General features: G+C 40.2%; 1 protein-coding gene across 6 annotated transcripts in view; it reads right to left on the minus strand.

Moving 5' to 3' along the window:
• Positions 1-2,389: 2,389 nt before the first annotated feature.
• The window catches only part of LOC119743234, a 46,511-nt gene continuing 26,339 nt past the window's right edge, over positions 2,390-22,561 (minus strand). For 4 of the 6 annotated variants that reach the window (XM_038219637.1, XM_038219635.1, XM_038219636.1 and 1 more), the window contains 27 exons: positions 22,400-22,510; positions 21,707-21,928; positions 21,278-21,409; positions 20,853-20,963; positions 20,177-20,398; positions 19,748-19,879; positions 19,320-19,430; positions 18,625-18,846; positions 18,195-18,326; positions 17,770-17,880; positions 17,079-17,300; positions 15,829-16,080; positions 15,436-15,678; positions 15,073-15,315; positions 14,509-14,748; positions 13,892-14,143; positions 13,374-13,619; positions 12,851-13,096; positions 12,486-12,734; positions 12,078-12,215; positions 11,317-11,444; positions 10,860-11,079; positions 9,702-9,777; positions 7,500-7,543; positions 5,428-5,636; positions 4,290-4,364; positions 2,390-3,132 (listed from right to left, as the gene is read on the minus strand). In XM_038219637.1, coding sequence (XP_038075565.1) covers positions 3,091-3,132; positions 4,290-4,364; positions 5,428-5,636; positions 7,500-7,543; positions 9,702-9,777; positions 10,860-11,079; positions 11,317-11,444; positions 12,078-12,215; positions 12,486-12,734; positions 12,851-13,096; positions 13,374-13,619; positions 13,892-14,143; positions 14,509-14,748; positions 15,073-15,315; positions 15,436-15,678; positions 15,829-16,080; positions 17,079-17,300; positions 17,770-17,880; positions 18,195-18,326; positions 18,625-18,846; positions 19,320-19,430; positions 19,748-19,879; positions 20,177-20,398; positions 20,853-20,963; positions 21,278-21,409; positions 21,707-21,928; positions 22,400-22,510 — 4,631 coding nt within the window. In that variant the 3' untranslated portion in view covers positions 2,390-3,090. The remainder of the gene's footprint in view (positions 3,133-4,289; positions 4,365-5,427; positions 5,637-7,499; positions 7,544-9,701; positions 9,778-10,859; positions 11,080-11,316; positions 11,445-12,077; positions 12,216-12,485; positions 12,735-12,850; positions 13,097-13,373; positions 13,620-13,891; positions 14,144-14,508; positions 14,749-15,072; positions 15,316-15,435; positions 15,679-15,828; positions 16,081-17,078; positions 17,301-17,769; positions 17,881-18,194; positions 18,327-18,624; positions 18,847-19,319; positions 19,431-19,747; positions 19,880-20,176; positions 20,399-20,852; positions 20,964-21,277; positions 21,410-21,706; positions 21,929-22,399; positions 22,511-22,561) is intronic. The other 2 variants (XM_038219634.1, XM_038219638.1) reach the window with 2 other exon arrangements.

The raw sequence follows: 22,561 nt of genomic DNA on the forward strand, positions 1-22,561 counted from the left end.
AGCTTGAGGCTCAACAGTCTCAGCTATAAAATAAAATACACAACAATACAATAGCATATACGGCATATATTTAAGGAAATATCCTCAAAGGTCGATCGTCCCGTGCACCCGTTAACAATGCAACATATATGAACAACTATATTAAACAAAGCGAGATTCAACGTTGTGTCGTGCATACGCACACTACGTACACAATGCTAAACTCAATGTCGCCAGTATATAACGCATCGTGCAGTGTATGTATACGAAAACGGACTTTCATACAAAACTAGTAACACCCTAAAAACTATAAGAATCAATCAGTTTGACAATATTCATATCAATCAACCTCTTCTATGTCCCTCACAATATCAACTCAATATTTGATTGGACTCAAACTTACCCCAAGAATGAGAGAAAAGTGGGCGATTTTTTAGGTGAGGTTTGGCTCGTTCTGCTGAGTTTCACGGCTCACAAGAGGCCAGAACCATGTGAGCGTTACCGTGCGCCAACAAAAGAGGGCGCCATTTTACCTAGCAACGACGTCCCATGGGCGGGACACATATATACATTTCGCTGGTTGACGCGCGCGCACCGTTTCTTGTGTGTGATGCACGTACACCTCGGGATTTGTACTACACGCAGTGGTCGCGCTTCGCGGCGCGGCAAAATATTGCAGTCAGGCATAGCAAGGGCAAGTTCGCGCAAGGACTATAGTTAACCATTGGTCGACTAACGCTTGCCCAAACTCTGTCTAGTCGACGATGGTTGACTACGCTAGTCGACTATTTGGAACCAGCCTACTGGGGTTGGTTGCTTCGCTGGTAACCATAGCCGCGCGCGTTCATAACGTACAGCAGGGAGCCAGGATCCAGACGTTTTGCAATGACAATTTGACCAGCGTTCGACTAGAGACGTTCGCACTTTGCTATTAGTGCGCAGGCGTAAGGTACGTCACAGATCAACCACTAGTCGACTAATGGTCCTTGCCCGAACTTGGCCCTGGATGGCGTCGTTCGGTCATCCCCAACTGTACTTTCTTTGCCGGTGAGGGGGTACTTGTGAACGGAGCGGATAGCAATGACTACAACCCCTCGTCGTGCAAAAAATGGCTCAGAAGAAGTATTGACTTTGATATGAATATCGACGAACATAATTATGTCTGAACTTATTCACTACTAGGACCGTTACATTCGCTGGGTAAGTACACTGAAATTAACAGCCATAAATGGTCATCGCATTATTCATGCTCCTTATGAATGATTCATAATTGAAATCCAAAAACCGTATCGTTACACTTGTAAAAGAGGCTTTTGGGCATTTGTGTTGCAAGCAATGGTGTTCAGTCATCTGTGATTAAAAAGAGGTGTAATTATGGTATCAATTAAAAGCTAATGATGTAACATATAAGATGAAACCACTTTGAGTTTCAACATTTTTCTAGCTTTTCTATAGCGATTAATTTTGGATTACCTTTTTTGATACAACCAGTATAGCGACCGTCCTAGGATTAAAATGCCTAACCATTAATATTAATGTTATAAAGATTTAAGCATAAAAAATACCATTATACAAATATATATTCAAGATACCATAAAACAAAATTAACATGTATTCAAAAAATCTCCCACGAAATTGTCACTACAATACATAAATATCTCATAACACTAAAAATATATATATATATACTCTGCCCCAACTACACACACAGTCGTGAATTTCTACACGCTCGAGGACAATGCTTTGTGCTTCCCTTTGCGTCTGTAATAAAATACTTTCCCATAGACTAAGCACATAACCGTACGATCGAGGACTGTTTTCAACAAAAGACCCAACACTGGAGGACTGAAAGGATCTTTTGTTATCCCCTTTAATTTAGCGGCGGTGTTCCAGTCTAATATAGGACCAAAATGGCACAATGAAGCTTTAAAAACATCCCTTGTCAAAATTTAGGGACACGCTTTTACATCAATTAATATTACAGTTGATGGCAATACCAATGCTTAAAATGTTTTATTTCAGTATGACATCGTACGTAGTTTTTAATTTACAAAGCAGAAAATGATACTTCTTTTGGCACATTTTGACTGAATCTTTTGGCCAGTTTTACGTAATTTTATTTATAATGTATCTTTTTGGTCCCAACCAAAAATATATATGTATATACAGCCTGTCTTATTCAAAAAATGGTACAATCAGAAAAAAAAGTGTTAAAAACGAAATTTCATAATAAGTCATTCTTACTTGGCATAATATTAAAGAACAAAGACTGGGCTTTCCAATAGTGTTTGTTTGATCTTATTTGCTTTTGTCAATTCAGAGATATAATCAATTTAGTGCGATACACCAAAATCGATTTTGTGCCACTTTTATGCATGGGCAGAGTTGTTTCGAGTTCTGTGCCATGCTGTCTTGAAGCTCACAAAAGATTGCAACTTGGCAAAAGAAACAAACTCGATTTTTGTGTTCCGCAGTAAACTGGAGTTATCTCTGGATTGACAAAAGCAAATGAGATGAAACGAAAAGTATTGCAAGCCTGGTCTTTTTCCTTTAATGTGATGCTCAAAACGACTTACTTATGTTGAGATTTAATAATGAAAAAAAAAATCGTTTTCGATTGTACCATTTTTTTTTTAGACAGGCTGTATATAAAAATTGCTAGCTAGTAAGTGCGTTGGTGATTTCTAAGGCTGTATATGCGAATCACTTGGCTACGGCCGGAAATAACACGCGCACCTATGAAAGCCACTGGCTAGCGGCTGCAGCCACTCCCCGTAGACTCGTGTGTTAATATATCCGACCGTAGGCCAAGTGTTTCGGACCCGACCTTGTTCTCTTCTAAATCTTTTGTGGTTCGCGAGGCGGCAAAGCATGTTGATACATTACTGTCAAGAGCAAAGCAGGAATAATTAGTTGCGCTGGCCGCGTTGCAGCTTGGTCAAAGTTTGAACCAAACCTATCCAATGAGAGTGGAGGTCACAAATGAGGTCACCATTGCCATTGGAAATGTCCTGAGTTCGAGTGAAAAACAACCCAAATAATGTATACTCTACTTATATTTTAGAAAGTTAGGATTTTTTCCCTCAGTTCACGCCGATAGCAATTATGAGCTTAGTAATAAATGCTTTCGTCTCTTGACATCATCTGGCGAAGCTGCATGAACAAAATAAATGATTTCAAGATCAAGATTATGCTAACTCAATGTACGTACATGTTTTAATTGGGACGAGTCACGGTCCAGGAGCGGCCGAGCACCCTTTGCACACATACAGGTGTAAATCGAGGATCTTCTTTTGTTCTTTCTCCCTTTTCCTTTGTTTGTATTACAACTTATTCGCAACAGCTCTCATTGGTTTTGTACACGTTTTCTAATCGAGGTCGTCCTCGATTTGGTTCCTGTCCTTGCTTCACCGATGATGTTGCACGTGTGTGTCCTCGATTTACACCATAAACAAACACATCTTCATGAACACCGGCGATTGTGGAGCCCCATTTCTCCGTAATTCTCATTCCTTTGTTTGTATTTAACTTTTAAGCAACAGCTCTCATTGGTTTTGTACACGATCATGGACGCATTCTACCCTTTTGTCCTAGGTCCACGATTGCTGGTGTTTACGTAATTACAAACACACGCACTTGTGATGCATAATGGGGTACCACTGTTCCCTTTGTGTGAGTACCCCATAAGGTAGTTCTCGTAAGAGCACACGTTCACCTTACACACCTAAAGTCGATATTCCTTCTTTTCGTGTAGTTAAGTTAAGAAAAATCGGGCAAAACGTCTTTGTATACTCGCACTATGAACACTCTTTCAACCCAAATGTGTGATCATGATTTCCTTGAGAGCTCCTCTTCATTTTACAACGGATAAAACCCACAAATTAATGTCTCTAAAATATTTTTTTTTTCAAAGAGGGGAACCTCGTGTCGACGTGGGCAAGTCCACACAACGTATGCACGACCTGCACTGTGTGGACATGTTTTGCTCGGAGGTCCACACAGTGACTGTACTGCCTGTCCGCTATAAAAACACATTGGTTTAAATAACCAATATTGGTTAAAATGTCACTGTCCAACCAATCCGATTGGTTGGACACATATTGTTTCAACCAATGGTTGGTTATGTCAATCAGTCTGTTTTTAGATACACAATGCAGAGGTGGGGATGGTGTGTGATCCAACGGCTCAATTCCGGTCACCAAAATGTGTCAGGGAAATATCCTGACCTCATCCTCAATGTATTAACGTCCTTGAGGCCACTGTTTTCATATCTTCTATCTGCTGAATATGTAATTGGATCTCTCACTTACCGGAATGTCCGCCTCCCCGGACCGTGCCATGTAAGGGATGGTAAATTCCGACAAGGACGGTCTGAAGCCTTTGTTCTGTAATAATGCACATTATGTGCACACAAACAATGCACAAAATATGAGACGCAAGTAAGACCCAATTAATTTTTAATATTTAACGTGGGATATCTAGGATTGGCACAAAAAGCGTAACAAATCAAACACCAACAAAAACGCCGCACTACAGCGTAAAATTGTGTTTTTACTCTTCCCTTTAGATCGAACAAAATTCTTACTAGTTCCGATTGTTCTGAAATAAATTCCAATTCAATAATCCTCAAAAGGGCTTTTAAGCTGAATTCAAGCGAATCCTGCGTAGTGCTGCCGAAGTACCCGGGACACGATTTGGTTCATCTAGTTTGCAGGGAATCTTGTTGCGGCCATTTTGATTTTTTCATTCAAATAAACGTTACCAAAGCGAAGCTAGAAGGAAAAATAGTCTGGTTCCTTTTTGCACAAAACGTTGTCATTCACAATACTGTGACAAAGTCTGTGACAGTCTGCCTGGTCTCAACTGTATGAGCCAATAGCACTGTTGAGTGGGCATGTCCTTAGTCACCTATACTGATATCTGATTGGTCAAATCCTCTTGTATAGAGTTAAGTACGTGTGTACAAGACTATAGGGATGTTGGCCTATAAAAGGCAGAGCTGATGAGAATAAAACTCACAATTGATCAGGTGGGGCCAAGGAAGTCAAACAAATCTCCTACGCCTCATTTATTGATGATTGTGATCCACAGTGATCCACATTAAATCCACCCGTGATCCACCCAATCCACTAGGTCACCCCACCCCAAATCAACACCAAATCAATCCACACTACCACTGAGGTGTAGAAGGGCTCAACTGCAAGCATCACCAGAGCTGTGGCATTCAACCGCAGGTGCCGACGTCATAAGACCTGTCAGGGCTAGGGAAGCCGATTGGCTACGCACGTTACCATAAGGTTATTGGATACAGGGAACATTACTAAAATGGTGGCAGCTTGATAGAGGTCCATTATGGAAATGAGATCCAGTCTAGGACCAAGAGTAGTTGTACGGTAAAATAACCCAACAAGATTGCAGAAAAGAAAAACGGCAGCTATAGGCTCTCACCAGGTATATCCTAGGGTGTGGGGACTCGTACATTGCCTTGCGCCGCTCAGATGGGCGCGTGGTGGCGCTCTGTTGCCTATTCCACCAAGCCAGCCTTGCTCTTTTCGTCATCGTCAGAAACACGAGCATACCGGTAGGAATAACGATAAAGAGAAGACCCAGGATACTCGCGATAATGGCCACAATAGCTGCAGATGAGAGGCTGGTATCTGTGAACCAATCGCGACACATTATTAGAGGTTGCATGACTAAATACCGGAATAGTAACAGCCGGCCGAGATAACTACCATAGAAACGTTCACCACATGTTTTCGAATAATTGTTTAAATGAGTTTGAACGAAAGGAGTTGTCTAGTCGGAAGATAGGGTTCCCATGCACCCCCTGGATATACTTTTTTGTAATCTTTAGGGTGTCTAGATAACGAATTTTGATGTTCCCGAGATCAAATATTGTCACATGGGGTTCATTTGGCGGCCATCTTGGCGGCCATCTTGGATTTTGACAAAAATCAGTTATTGACATAATTTTGGAGCCAGGCATCATAGGAAGACAAATGAACATGTTTTGCGGGGTAAGTTGGGTGTGCGGAATCGATTGAAAGCATTATTTTTATAATTGGGCGGCCATCTTGGTGGTCATCTTGGATTTCGACGAAAATTGGTCATTTGACATAACTTTTGAACTAGGCATCATGAAAGACAAATTAAGGTGTAGGCTTAATCTTTAGTATTAGCTGGAAATGGTGATAGTTAACTAACAATCATAGCATATTTATATATCGCGGTGGGGGATAATCATGCCAGTATGGTGATGTGGCCCATCCATCACTCATTGACTTACAGCAGAAAACTGTTGTGGAAGCGGAGAATCAATATTAGAAGAGCATAAAGAGATTGATTATGAAACTTTGTTTAGGGTTTGTGATCAGAGTTGTCCTTCACCTAGGTGGACAGACAACCAATTCTAATGAGTTCCACCTACCCGGAGCAACCTTGTATAATAGTACCATGGACTCGCTGACACTATCTGTCATTCAGCAGAAACAGGGTTGGCACGAGAAGCCAGACAGTAGGATTTGGTGAGAGGCTAATGGTGAGACGCTGTGCTTTACAATGGGAAACTTCCATGGAAATGAAACAGCTCTATTTTCTCCATTCCACCCCAGCACATCCTAACCCTTTAACCCCTGGAACATTATTAGGACTTTGGAATACATGTAGATTAGTGTTTTGCAAGATTCTTAGTGCAAATTATAATTTTTAAGGTTTTTTTTAACTTGTTTCAATTATTAAAAAAATACATGTATATTCATTCGATATGTCATGCCCAAATTACCCCCGAAAACGTGTTCACTTGTCTTCCTGTGATGCCTATTTCAAAGTTTACGTCAAATAACCGATTTTCGTCGGAATCAAAGATGACCACCAAGATGGCCGCCCAATTATGAAAATAATACTTTCAATTGATTCCTCAAACCCAAATTACCCCCCAAAACATGTCCATTTACTTACCCATGATCCTAGTTCAAAAATGACGTCAAATAGCCGATTTTGGTCAAAATCCAAGATGGCCGCCAAATTATAAAAAACAAAGCCTTCAATCGATTCCTCAAACCCAAATTACTCAAAAAAATGTGTTCATTGGTCTTCCTATGATGCCTGACTCAAATGTTATGTCAATAACCGATTTTTTTCGAAATCCAAGGTGGCCGCCAATATGGCCGCCAAATGAACCCCAAGGGACAATATTTGATCTTGGGAACATCAAAATTCATTCATTAGACATCCTAAGGATTACAAAAAGCAGGTAAAAAAAAAATATATCCAGGGGGTGCATGGGAACCCTATCTTCCGACTTAACTAATAGTTTTTGGCTTCAGGAAAAAAGTTTATGCAGTCATTACTCCCAAAATGTGACTCTTTTTTAAAGGCCACATATATTTTTAAAGGCCACTTTTTAACACAATCGTGGTGGCGTTATTCATGAGAAAAAAATATCAAAATTTAAATGATAAAGGTGTTTTAAGCCTTTTTTTAGTAACAAGGTAGTAAGGTAGTAAGGTTACCCGTACCGTTCACTGTCTCACATCTGTCTCCACTGAAACCTGCAGGACACCTGAAAGATGAAACCATCATTATTATGTTTAATATAAAATGTATTCACAGAATGGCACGTTAAGTCAATACGCTGCAGTCGCTGCGTGAGCATCTAAAAATACAAATACAAACTAGAGGTTCGCGTTTGTTGTTACAAACGCAGAGTGGTCGGGTAGACAACCATTTCATTAGATATTGTCCAATTAAGTTATGAATATGTTTATGTCAGAAAAAAAGGACCAAGAACTTCAACATTTCCAGTACCAATTATTTTTTACAAAAATAATGCGTCTTTTAAGGTGTGATAAATTTCAGTAAACAGTTTGAGTACAAGTTATTTCCGGTTTGATGGCGTCATCAGTCAAAACAGGGAAGGGAGGACACTTGTTAATCATTAAGTAAAAATAACGCATGGAAATATGGAAATTAAGTGTATGTAATAATAACAGCTAACTTCCAGTTTGATGACGTCACAGTATTTGGAAGCAAAAGGTCAATATAAAGTGTAACAGATGTCATTTTTTTTGGGGGGGGGCAAAAAACAAAGTCATGAGACAGGGATCAAATGATGGATTTAACTTAACACATAAAATGGTCATTGTTGAATTCTCCCTACAGTAACTTCCGGTCTGATGACGTCATGATTATGAAACCTTGCAAATTCATTTGTGGTTGCTCACGGGATATATAGGGGCAATTATATCATAAAAATTTGATTGAGGGTTTTAACATTTTAAAAGATTAAACTGTTTTCCATGTACCGCTGGAGGGCGCCCTTTCGTGGATGACGTCAAAATAATGTTTTTGTGATTGGCATTCCTCACTTAACACTTCCATAATGTATTTGTCTGTACGGAAATGCTTCCGTTTTAGAGTTAGATTCAGTTTCTATTGCACTTCCGGTAACACCGGAAGTAAAGGTCAAGCAGTTTTGTGCCCGGGAATAATAAATGTTGCTCAAGGCACCGTCTACAACCTCACGAAAAAACGAACACGATACCCTATTTAGTTCAAGAGATATAGGTCAAAGTATTTTGTCAAATCGTGCAATCAAATCGCTTGTAATTTGATACCTGATGACGTCATGATGACGTAACAACAGTTATACTATCTTCGTAACATGGTACAAGTTCACAGTAGGTTTTATGATCATACCGTAAACCGTGTGGAAGAAATTGTGCTTTGTTTTGATTTCAGGCTAAAGTCTTCATTTTCAATTCACGTAACTTTGACCTTCCGGTGGACCCGGAAGTAAAGGTCAAGCGAGTTCACGTACACGACAAAAAGTGTTGATCACCTAATGGTCTATCTGATTACAAAGTTGGAACATATTTGATCATTTTGTTTAAGAGTTATAGATGAAAGTATTTGGCCCTTTTTTCCTCTAAAATCGCGTGTAATTTGACACCCGATGACGTAATCGTGACGTCAGAGTAATATGCACCACTTCGGATGAGGGTCGATATATATTGAAAGTTACAAGTTCATACCATATACCGTTTAAGAGAAAACCCGCGGAGAAGTATTGTCCGGAAAAAAAAAAAAAGAAAGAAAGAAAGATTAATCGTAACAGATCCAAAGAGTGGTCGGGTTGTGCCCGACCACTCAATAAGGAACTGAGAAGTTAGACTGAGAATTAACATCCTTTGCAGCAAAACGTTCCATGGAGGACCTAACATAGTATATTTCGTTTGTGTTTGCCACCATGAAATCGTATTATAATTCTGATAAGTCATCAAAAGTCTAAAATCAAGTGTCACTGTGGACCGGGGCATTTGTAGGTCCAGTTAATCCCTAATTGTAAATTATGACCTTAGTTGTGATTGGACATGGAATTTGACTTCCAATCAGACTAGTGGATCTACTTGCAATTCGACTAATGATTAAACTTGTGATTTGATTTGATTTGTAATTTGACTGGGATTTGACTTTTGGATCATAATTATGATTTGCCTTGTGATGGAATTGGCTACAACCTGTCCCATGTTTATTTGCCAATGCTCTAAAAAAACAAACCACTCAACATTTCCTACTTCTTAACAAATAAATACTACACTCCAACATCTTTTTGTTTCTACTATAGGATTGATTGATGGAGGGTAATCTAAGTTAATTATGTATTGTGCCATTCACATGTTTGAAAGCCACTTAAGTGCAATAAACCAGGTTATACGAACACGCAGGAGCTGAGGTAGCTGGAAGCATTGGGTTGGCATGTTCCTCCATTGTCACAGAACCCATCCAGGCAAACTTCTGTCGAAATGAAAGAAACAAAGAATCAAGAATTCATAATGCATAGCGCCATCAAGCGTCTGATTCGAAGATGCCAATTTTTTTTTTTTTAAAGTGTCTATGAAATGAATTGTACACTGAAACTTAATTGTAGCAAATATCTAGTCCTCTGAAATGTGTTGAAACTGTAGAACAACCCTTTTGGGTAAACGTTTTAGTGCACCTTTTAAACGTTTGAAATGTTCCATGCTTTTCCTGACAACTGAGGGCGCTGTTGCTGTGCTGTCACTTCAGTAACACACCCTTCTTATTAGGATTTTTTCTCTTCAAATTGTAAACTCAAATCCGAAATCGTTTTGTGTATACTGTTTTCTCATTGATTTGCTGTCATGCTGAAACGACAATGAACCACTGACAGGAAAAATAACCAAGGCAAGCCCGTAAATATTCTGATGACTATTATTATAAGATGGAATTTGATGACTATTATGCTGAAACAGATGTGAAATTGAAGTTTCCGCCCTGAATGATATCACAGTTTTGCTCACGAGTGTGGAAATTCGGATTTGCATAAAAGCCAAAAGGGCACCAACCACCCTTAAAAATGCCAACAAGAAGATATATATATTTTTTTTTATGGAACACAAAGGAATAGATGCGCCACTTAAGTCAACGGTCATCATCCTGCACAATCATAAGGCTATCATTAAACTCACCGATAACCATTATGCGCACATACTGAAAGTTGTTACTTATAATCGTTCAATTGCAACTTACATTTAAAAGTTTCAAGTTCTTTTACAAGTAATAGAGTTTTATTTATTGACTTGCTTTCCCCCAAAGGGAGTTTTTTCATTAAAGCTGTTCGGTGACGGTTTGTACATGTTTAAAGAATCTAAACAATTACGTACGCTAATTTGTTGGTAGAGTCTGATTATCATTGCAATGCTAATTATTTATGCCTCTCATTCAGTCAGTAACGTATATACACACAGTTTAATACCTGATCCATTGTAGGTCTGTAGTATCATCCTAACTATTATAGCAAGTCGTCTTTGAAGACTACGGCCTAAAACAGCTATACTTATAAGCCTACCACGTACCTTCCAAAAAGGTAGTGGCGCTGGGGGTGACCTTATATTCTGAATTTAAGAATAAATCATCTGCTGAGATGGCGGCATCAATGGAATTTTCCACGTCCGTTTGGTTGGCCGTGGAGTTCCCGTTGACTGAAATCAATGCTTCCACACCTATGCTACCACTGAAGAAGTACAAGACAATGATGCGGCCGAACTCGGATAGATTGCCGAAGGCAATACTGAACTACAACAACACAGAAACGAAACATTTAGAGAAAAGACTGATGTTATTCTACTTTCAATTACTATTTAACTTGATGTGAGCAACTTGGTCATTATCGGTAATTCGGAGCACATTCCAACTTAGCCGTTAATTCTGACCTTAACAAATTCTAAGATGTTGAACCAATTAGACCAAATCGAGGCAACAAACGTCCACGGCCATTATCCAAAGTGGACTCTTAATTCTTAAGTCTCTTACCAAGTTCTCAAGGCGTCTCTGATGTGAAAGAAACGCAACTGAGGTGGGATCAGTGAGGTCGTTAGTGAATACAGCTGGGCTGTTGCTGATCTCCACAATGACGAAAGTAAAACGAAACATTCTTCCTTCTGTTTGTTAAAAAAATCAGGACTTTGTATGTTTTTTTAGGTTATTATAATTATAAATGCAGTTAAAGTTTTGTAGATTTGGGGTTTAAACACTCCGTTTTTCTGTTTTACACATGGATTGCTTGGCCATTTTTTTTTTTCGAAACAATCAGGGGCGGCTTCATCATACCTCTGCAATGTCTTATGTTTTTGTTTCACGGCCTTAATTAAGTTTGTGTAAAATGACCTAAAATGCCTATGCTGACTGAATAATGTTTGTGATGTCTTCGCTTGTCATGGTAGAGAGGTTTGTGGGCCTTCATTTTCAGTGTTTGTGAAAAACTCGAGGAGGGTTCCAGACTACTAGAACTGAACACTGAGGTTGTATTTTTTGAGAAATCATTATGACATTTGACCCCAAAGGTGCTGAATCTTACAGTAAAGTGGAAGGCTTATTTTCCAACTTGGCAATGGGCTTCGGGATTTGACTTTGGGTGTTTGTTCTGATTGTTAGAACAGAGGGTAGGCCTATTTATCATTTGCCTCGGTAGTAATTTATTTTATACTGGTCTATACCCTTGTGGGCCAAAGTTGTCGGACCACTTTCTCTTGAATTATTTTCAGGGGTTTCGAACGAGAAATCATCATACGTACGCAGGCAGGTATCTGAGTTTCCAGCCTTGAAAAAGCCGGTGGGACAGTCGCATGTGTAACCTTCCAGCTGATTGACACATGTCAATCCTCGAGATGAACATTCCCCCATGACTTCTGGCAGAGAACATTCATTGTGATCTGGAAGCAAAGCAGAATCAATGGAAGAACATCGCATCGTAAAACAAATTAAGATTCACCAGGGCCTATATTAAATCAGACTGATTCCTTTCAACCATTTCAACCATCTTACTCTCTAGCCCGTTCTGCATCACGCTCGATCAGCATCATATGGAGCCACAGTGAACGTGTCATACAGACAGACATCAGTATGTGAAAATCATGTGTCAATTGTATTCGTCAAAACGAGTGGCAGGACTCGATCCAGTCGGCAAGAGCAAAATATCTTACTTGGTTCCACAGTGATAGTGAAGACAGGACATGTTGCTGTCCGGCCTGCCGGATCGGTGGCGGTGTACGTCACGCTGTATTCACCAGGCAAAAGTGACTGGCCGGGTTCAAAGGTCGTAGACAGGGTCACTGTGCCGGAGTTGTCCAAGGCAGTCGGCGGAATCCAATCTGCAACGGCTGTGTCTGTGGCTAACTCCACCGTTAGAGTGAAACTCGCTGGGCAGTTGGTCAAGCTGGGATTCTCACCATCTGTTATTGGGGAAAACAACAAATGTGGCATTATCTTTAAAAAAAATCACTCCGGAAATCACTACATCATCGCCAATGGTGCCAGCAAAAAGAGCTCATTGCGCGCTTACACCTACCCGAAATGGTAATCGTAAATGCACATTCGGCGACCAATCCTGCGGTATCAGTCACAGTGTATGTGACGACAGTTGCACCCAATGGGAAGCTATCTCCTGGCCGGTAGTCTGACTGTACATTGGCTACCGCCACGTTATCTGTGCCTTGTGGTTCTGACCACGAAGCTACTCCACGATCGCTCTGCAGACCTGTGTCACTGGTGACTCCTTGGAAGGGGCAGCCAGTAAATGCAGGAGGCTCATTATCTGTGGTACAAGAACGTTCATAAGACGTGGTAGGTACTCTAGAAGGTAGTCCTAATTATTGATGAAGGAAGTCAAACACATTTTCGTATGTCGACTGACAGCTTGCATGAATAGCTGGTGATTGGTCAGTGTTTGGTAAAACATGGTATGAGATAACATGAACATTGTACATGTATTTAAGAGCGAAACAGAACTCTAATCAAACAGCGAAATCCTTTCATTGTCATGTAATACATATTATTAAGACCGAGGTTTAATGGTTGGTTTTTTCACCTACCATAGACCTGGACAACAAAGCTGCAGTTGACGGTGTTACCACTGCCATCCTCTGCCGTGTACACCACCACGGTATCTCCGACAGGGAACGCATCACCAACGTCATAGTTAGAGGTCCGAGTTACGCTGCCCGAGTTGTCTGAAGCTTGAGGTTCATCCCAGAATGCTCTGGCTGTATCCCGAGTGGGGTCCGTTGGGAACCTAGGAAGGTTCACGGGACAGCCGGTAATAACTGGCGGCTGCACGTCTGTGGGAGTGACAGGAGAACAAGTATCAATGAGAAATGTGCAAGTACAAATATTTGGATATTCTGAGGTGTACTTCAAATTTAGGTGGTACATCTTTTTCGTCAGGTGCAAGCCCTATCAGATAATGCGAAGGTGACAGGTGCTCAACATTACATTCATTTTTGCAGATATGTTTCACCAAAATTTACTACTGCCTTTTGAGTCTCTGTACATAGACCTAAAGCATAAATGTTCACAAATGTGAGTAGAGGAGCATAATAAACGAGCCTACCATTCACAATGACGTTGAACTGACAAGTAGCCATATTATCAGCAGCATCGTAGGCTGTGTACGTAACCAGGTGACTGCCAATGCCAAAGACACTGCCTGGTTCATGAGTTTCATCCAATCGAACCACGCCAACGTTGTCGGTCACCCCGGGTCGTGTCCAGTTGACCATGATAGTGAAGTTGACGAAACTCTCCAGTGGTTCATTGAGTGTGATATCAGATGGACAGGTATCGAAGACCGGATCTTCATTGTCTGAGAGCAGATGACATATTTCGTATGATGTTAAAAGAATGTTGAACAAAATCGTCTAAAAATCAGCTTACAAGGGCTTGAAAGTTAACATTTTGTTGACAATCATACCAACAAAAATGAGTTATTCGTCTTCTTTGTTCACTGTGAGTTTGAGAACATGGCCTCTGCATGACCTTCCGGATCGGGATATGGCCTGTAGTGGAACGAGCTCGAGCCTCTTCTCAAGTATGAGTATTAGTCGTTTCAGGATGAGCCTTTCCTACAATACTTGACACAGGAGTGAATTGATCGAAAGCTCTTTCTGTCAGGTCTTTTATGAGGGAAATCGCAGCGCCCTGCGAGATTGATTTTGTTTAATCACCCACCTGATACCAAGACTGCAAATGAGCAGGTTTCGGTGTTGTCCGAGGGATCAGTGGCGATACACATGACATTCTGCACTCCAACTTGGAAGTTGGTTGCCGAGGCTGGGGTGCATGACACCGTCCACTCCCCACTATTGTCAGCAGCAGTCGTGACATATGTCACATTAGCGACACTCCGTTGAGGGTCTGTGTCAGTTACAATGGCTGCACTGGGACAAGTAATAGCAGGAGGCTCCATGTCTATATTTGAAGAAGAAAAAAATCAGAGAGTGCATTAAAGGTGGTAGCAATTCCTTTAAAACTAAACTGATTCATGGGATTCTGTGAGACTATAAGAAGTAGCAAGCAGTAGGATAAAATGTGGGACAAAACGATTAGTTGTTACAGAAGCACGTGGTTGACCTCCGCCTGCTCAATGTTTTTCCAATCCTTATTCATTATTCAAAGAGGCATTCAAACACTGTTTTTGTACAACTTATTCGTAAGAGATTCTTAAAGCCACATCGATAGAAATGAGAATCTTTGGAAATTGAGAATGAAAGACATTGACATTGAAAGACATACCTTCAACTGTCACCACAAAAAAGCAGGAACCTGTATTCCCTGACGTGTCGGTCACATTGTACTCAACGTCTGTGTCACCAATTGGGAATAAGTGCCCAGGCTGGTAGTTGGAGTTATATTCCTGAACTGCAACGTTGTCCATCGGAATGACAGGCGGCCATGACACATTAGCGGTGTTCTGCTGTGGGTCAGTTTGAACTGTGACCGAAGTTGGGCATGGCTCAAAGAAGGGATCTTCATTATCTGAAAGACAAGAGGTTTTAGCAAATTCACTGAATTCTGGGGAAAAAAATTCTTGATACCTGACCTCAAAAACCTCTTCTAGGAAAATATTTACAAAAATGATCTATGATGACTTCTTACCAAGCACAGTAATGTAGAAACCACAATTAATGTCATTGCCGGCTGCATCCACAACAGTGTAGGAGACGTGGTGATTAGAAACACCCAGTGGCTCTGTAGGATCCAGTGACGATGTCGCAGTGAAGACACCAGAATTATCAAATGCATCATTAGGCAGAGACCAGCCACCAGTGCTAACATTGGATTGTGGATCAGTGTAGAGTGTGAAGCCAGTAGGGCAGGTCACATTGGGTTGCTGGTCGTCTGGTCATCAAAAGAAAAATGTTTTCCGTTGAGAGACGTATCATGTCAACATGAGAAGGCAAGCACAAAGCAGGAAGAAGACATTTCAGCAAAACTGCATTTATGATTATTCAAGTCCCAATTATGATAAATAAATGTATATGGCCTTACCAACAACAGTGACATTGAACACGCATGATTCCATGTTGCCACTTTCATCAGTTGCATTCATCATGATTCTTGTTACTCCAATGTTGAATGCCTCCCCTGGCATATGACTGGCATCGACCGTGACAGGTCCCCCACTGTTATCGGTTACATTTGGTGGAGTCCAACTGACGACGGCTGTTGGGAAGTTCAAGTCAGTTGGGTAGCTTGCTTGGAGTACAGGAGGGCATGGGTCAAAGACAGGCTTGACTACATCTGCAAAACGGCCGTGAGTTAATAAATAGCAAAACGGCGGAAAATAACAAAAAATTAAAATCAAAACTGAAAAGCGAAAACCACATTTTGGCTGAAGTAATGTAGGAATGTATGTAAAATGTTTGCACTAGCTCACATTGCCATCTCAATGCTAAACACAACCCCATGCATTTCAACCTCGTTCCCAGGGTGTCGAGCAGTACGCTCCCACCACTACCTGCTCTATCACCCTGGTACTGGATCGTTTGCATATCAAAACAATTTGGATACACATGCAAATGAGAAATAGTCTGCATGGTGTCCACCTGTGCGTTTGGTTTTGTATGTGGTGTTTTGGGTAAAAAATATGATCAATTCGTGACGGCGTGATTTGCTACAACACGATTGTTTTTCAAAGTTAAAATGTAACAGTCCCATCTAGCCGAAATACAGTATCACACTTTACATTAATATTAGCAAATTGGAACGGAAAGGATTATTTTTTGAGACGGTGTGGACGTGATATACTGATTACAATGAACGTGAAAACGCGTAATACACGTTAGAAATAACAACACCAAGTACACGGTATAAATCCATTACCTGCTAAATGCGCTATCGAAACTGATGGAAGCAGGTTCCCATCTCAGGGCTTACTATTGGAAGCGAGGTTGAAAATATAGTAAGACGTGGGGACAAGGCTGTTCAATGCAAAACATAACCCCACACGTCTGCCATTCAAATGATTAAATCATTCTTTAATATAATTCTTCAAAAAAAGTCAATCGCAGGGGACAAATGTCTCCTACTCATCGACCTGTTGTAAAGTTCTCAAAAAGAAGTTCTCTAAAATATCAAATTAGAGATCAGCAACTTGCCACACGGAACATATCCATTTTCTAGGCCTTCAATCAATGTTCCATTCGGGAGCAATTTTACCAGACTCCTTATTGCATTCATTAACAGTTGTGTCGTTGAAATTACAGTTTTATTCAGATTTGCGTTTTGGCCGACTGTACCTTCATCATCAATGATGCAGATTTCTGTATCAGCACCAACTTGTCCATCGCTTGGATCTGGATTCATCAAAGACAAGGTGAAACAATGCGTGTCCTGCGCGTAGTCATCATCAATTATTGTGACCGTGAATACTGTGATATTTGTATCTGTGAAGTTTAGAGTGGCAGTCTGCGATAAATAATCCATTCCTGCAACAGCAGTCCCATCGGAGGTAACAACGTCTGTGGGGGAAAAATAGCATATTGATAATGATGAAATGTTCGGGTAATGAAATCTTTTATTAAAACTAGTGTAGGCGTATACTAATTTGTCTACAAGGTTGGGGCCACCAATTGACTCAATCAATAGTGAAAACAAGACTAGCCAAGTCTTAAACAACGTGTCCCAGAATGATCATACCAATTGGGTCCAAGAGGTTAATATTGTCATCTGAGTCAAATTTTGGGGCTAAGGTGAGACTTAAGCAAGTTTAATTCATAAGTGACAATCAGTGAGTGAGTCGATGAGGTAACAAAGAAGAATATAGACCATGTTACCTGTGACGTCATACCATAGAGCTGAGGTCCTACCGATGGTCATACCAATGGGCCTTCGGCAGGCAACCCAAACATTTAAGCATCTTTGCAGGTTATTTTGTAACAAATACAAACATACAGTTTCAATGACATTTGATCTTACTAGGTAACATACCAACAAGAGTACTTTCCAAAGCCGAAGCTCCAGTGCGTATAATGGTGATATCAATAGGGCCATCTCCTTCATTTGTAGAGTAGGATGCCTGCTCAAAATTGTATACCGTGGCTGAAAAATATACCCAAACAAAAAAAGATACTGGTTATATTCAACAAGAAACCACGAAATTGTGATATCGAAGGTAACAATTCAAACGCAATTAGAAAACAATAGCAAGTCAGCAGGAAAGATACAAATTCACGATCATGAAGCTTGAAGACATAAAAGCTTCGATATATCCCACACTAGGAGCTTGAAAATCCAAAGGTACACGGATGGCACTTTCATGCACCAATTTCAACTTCACTTTTTCACATTCAGCTTTGGGGAACGCACGAATCCGAGCTTTTTGCATGTGAGTAACTCAATTATGATTTCATTACCTTCATCGGCACAGGTAGCGCCCTTCCATCCAAACGCACAAGTACAGTTGTACATTCCACGACCAGCATCCATACACATACCTCCATTTGAACATGGTACGAGTGGACAATTACCAGCGCAAGCACATGGATCTAAAAATGCATTAAAAAATCAACTCTATTTACTTCGCATGAACATCAATAACAAACATCATTGATGTATCATTTTGCTTGTTCTCGATTCTATTTGCAGTCTCCGTATAGACGATCAGTAATATTCTCTGTATATGCCATTAAGTTTTCCAATGTTCACAAATGCCTTGGCTTAAAAACCCTTGAAAAGATCAGCACTAGACAAGTCCATTTCATTTGGTAGTCTCATAATGTTTGATGTTCTGGCACACAATAAGAGCTGTTTTGACTTGAGGAGGATTAGGGCTTCTAACTGTACCTTCATCATCAATGATGCAGATTTCTGTATCAGCACCAACTTGTCCATCGCTTGGATCTGGATTCATCAAAGACAAGGTGAAACAATGCATGTCCTGCGCGTTGTCATCATCAATTATTGTGACCGTGATTACTGTGATATTTGTATCTGTGAAGTTTAGAGTGGCAGTCTGCGATAAATAATCCGTTCCTGCAACAGCAGTCCCATCGGTGGTAACAACGTCTGTGGGGGAAAAATAGCATATTGATCATGATGAATTGTTCAGGTAATGAAATCTTTTATTAAAACTAGTGTAGGCGTATACTAATTTGCCTACAAGGTTGGGGCCACAAATTGACTCAATCATTAGTGAAAGCAAGGCTACGAGAGCCTAAAAAACTTTTCCCAGAATGATCACACCAATTGGGTCCAAGGGGTTAATATAGTCATCTGAGTCAAATTTTGGGGCTCAGGTGAGACTTAAGCAAGTTTAATTCATAAGAGACAATCAGCGAGTGAGTCGATGAGGTACCAAAGAAGAATATAGACCATGTTACCTGTGACGTCATACCATAGAGCTGAGGTCCTACCGATGGTCATACCAATGGGCCTTCGGCAGGCAACCCAAACATTTAAGCATCTTTGCAGGTTATTTTGTAACAAATACAAACATACAGTTTCAATGACATTTGATCTTTCTTAAATAGGTAACATACCAACAAGAGTACTTTCCAAAGCCGAAGCTCCAGTGCGTATAATGGTGATATCAATAGGGCCATCTCCTTCATTTGTAGAGTAGGATGCCTGCTCAAAATTGTATACCGTGGCTGAAAAATATACCCAAACAAAAAAAGATACTGCTAATATTCAACAAGAAACCACGAAATTGTGATATCGAAGGTAACAATTCAATCGCAATTAGAAAACAATAGCAAGTCAGCAGGAAAGATACAAATTCACGATCATGAAGCTTGAAGACATAAAAGCTTCGATATATCCCACACTAGGAGCCTGAAAATCCAAAGGTACACGGATGGCACTTTCACGCACCAATTTCAACTTTTTCACTTTTTCACATTCAGCTTTTGGGAACGCACGAATCCGAGCTTTTTGCATGTGAGTAACTCAATTATGATTTCATTACCTTCATCGGCACAGGTAGCGCCCTTCCATCCAAACGCACAAGTACAGTTGTACATTCCATGACCAACATCCATACACATACCTCCATTTGAACATGGTACGAGTGGACAATTACCAGAGCAAGCACATGGATCTAAAAATGCATTAAAAAGTCAACTATATTTACTCACACAAACATCAATAATAAACATCGTTGATGTATCATTTTGCTTGTTCTCGATTCTATTTGCAATCTCCGTATAGACGATCAATAATATTCTCTGTATATGCCATTATGTTTCCCAATGTTCACAAATGCCTTGGCTTAAAAACCCTTGAAAAGATCAGCATTAGACAAGTCCATTTCATTTGGTAGTCTCATGATGTTTGATGTTCCGGCACACAATAAGAGCTGTTTTGACTTTACGAGGACTAGGGCTTCTAACTGTACCTTCATCATCAATGATGCAGATTTCTGTATCAGCACCAACTTGTCCATCGCTTGGATCTGGATTCATCAAAGACAAGGTGAAACAATGCGTGTCCTGCGCGCTGTCATCATCAATTATTGTGACCGTGAATACTGTGATATTTGTATCTGTGAAGTTTAGAGTGGCAGTCTGAGATGAATAATCCGTTCCTGCAACAGCAGTCCCATCGGAGGTAACAACGTCTGTGGGGGAAAAATAGCATATTGATAATGATGAAATGTTCAGGTAATTAAATCTTTTATTTAAACTAGTGTAGGCGTATACTACTTTGCCTACAAGGTTGGGGCCACAAATTGACTCAATCATTAGTGAAAACAAGACAAGGCAAGCCTATAAAACTTGCCCAGAGTCCATGGGGTTAATATAGTCATCTGAGTCGAATTTTGGGGCTCAGGTGAGACTTAAGCAAATTTAATTCATAAGTGACAATAAGTGAGTGAGTCGATGAAGTACCAAAGAAAAATATAGACCATATTACCTGTGACGTCATACCATAGAGCTGAGGTCCTACCGATGGTCATACCAATGGGCCTTCGGCAGGCAACCCAAACATTTAAGCATCTTTGCAGGTTATTTTGTAACAAATACAAACATACAGTTTCAATGACATTTGATCTTACTAATTAGGTATCATACCAACAAGAGTACTTTCCAAAGCCGAAGCTCCAGTGCGTATAATGGTGATATCAATAGGGCCATCTCCTTCATTTGTAGAGTAGGATGCCTGCTCAAAATTGTATACCGTGGCTGAAAAACATACCCAAACAAAAAAAGGTACTGCTAGTATTCAACAAGAAACCACGAAATTGTGATATCGAAGGTAACAATACAAACGCAATTAGAAAACAATAGCAAGTCAGCAGGAAAGATACAAATTCACGATCATGAAGGTAGAAGACATAAAAGCTTCGATATATCCCACACTAGGAGCCTGAAAATCCAAAGGTACACGGATGGCACTTTCACGCACCAATTTCAACTTCACTTTTTCACATTCGGCTTTGGGGAACGCACGAATCCGAGCCTTTTGCATGTGAATAACTCAATTATGATTTCATTACCTTCATCGGCACAGGTAGATCCTTTCCATCCAAACGCACAAGTACAGTTGTACATTCCACGACCAGCATCCATACACATACCTCCATTTGAACATGGTACGAGTGGACAATTACCAGTGCAAGCACATGGATCTAAAAATGCATTAAAATCAACTCTATTTACTTCACATAAACATCAATAATAAACACCATTGATGTATCATTTTGCTTGTTCTCGATTCTATTTGCAGTCTCCGTATAGACGATCAATAATATTCTCTGTATATGCCATTATGTTTCCCAATGTTCACAAATGCCTTGGCTTAAAAACCCTTGAAAAGATCAGCATTAGACAAGTCCATTTCATTTGGTAGTCTCGTGATGTTTGATGTTCTGGCACACAATAAGAGCTGTTTTGACATTACGGGGACTAGGGGCTTCTAACTGTACCTTCATCATCAATGATGCAGATTTCTGTATCAGCACCAACTTGTCCATCGCTTGGATCTGGATTCATCAAAGACAAGGTGAAACAATGCGTGTCCTGCGCGCTGTCATCATCAATTATTGTGACCGTGAATACTGTGATATTTGTATCTGTGAAGTTTAGAGTGGCAGTCTGAGATGAATAATCCATTCCTGCAACAGCAGTCCCATCGGAGGTAACAACGTCTGTGGGGGAAAAATAGCATATTGATAATGATGAAATGTTCAGGTAATTAAATCTTTTATTTAAACTAGTGTAGGCGTATACTACTTTGCCTACAAGGTTGGGGCCACAAATTGACTCAATCATTAGTGAAAACAAGACAAGGCAAGCCTATAAAACTTGCCCAGAATGATCACACCAATTGAGTCCATGGGGTTAATATAGTCATCTGAGTCGAATTTTGGGGCTCAGGTGAGACTTAAGCAAATTTAATTCATAAGTGACAATAAGTGAGTGAGTCGATGAAGTACCAAAGAAAAATATAGACCATATTACCTGTGACGTCATACCATAGAGCTGAGGTCCTACCGATGGTCATACCAATGGGCCTTCGGCAGGCAACCCAAACATTTAAGCATCTTTGCAGGTTATTTTGTAACAAATACAAACATACAGTTTCAATGACATTTGATCTTACTAATTAGGTATCATACCAACAAGAGTACTTTCCAAAGCCGAAGCTCCAGTGCGTATAATGGTGATATCAATAGGGCCATCTCCTTCATTTGTAGAGTAGGATGCCTGCTCAAAATTGTATACCGTGGCTGAAAAACATACCCAAACAAAAAAAGGTACTGCTAGTATTCAACAAGAAA

Source organism: Patiria miniata, unplaced genomic scaffold (assembly GCF_015706575.1).
Source record: "Patiria miniata isolate m_02_andy unplaced genomic scaffold, ASM1570657v1 HiC_scaffold_6, whole genome shotgun sequence".
NCBI lineage: Eukaryota > Metazoa > Echinodermata > Asteroidea > Valvatida > Asterinidae > Patiria > Patiria miniata.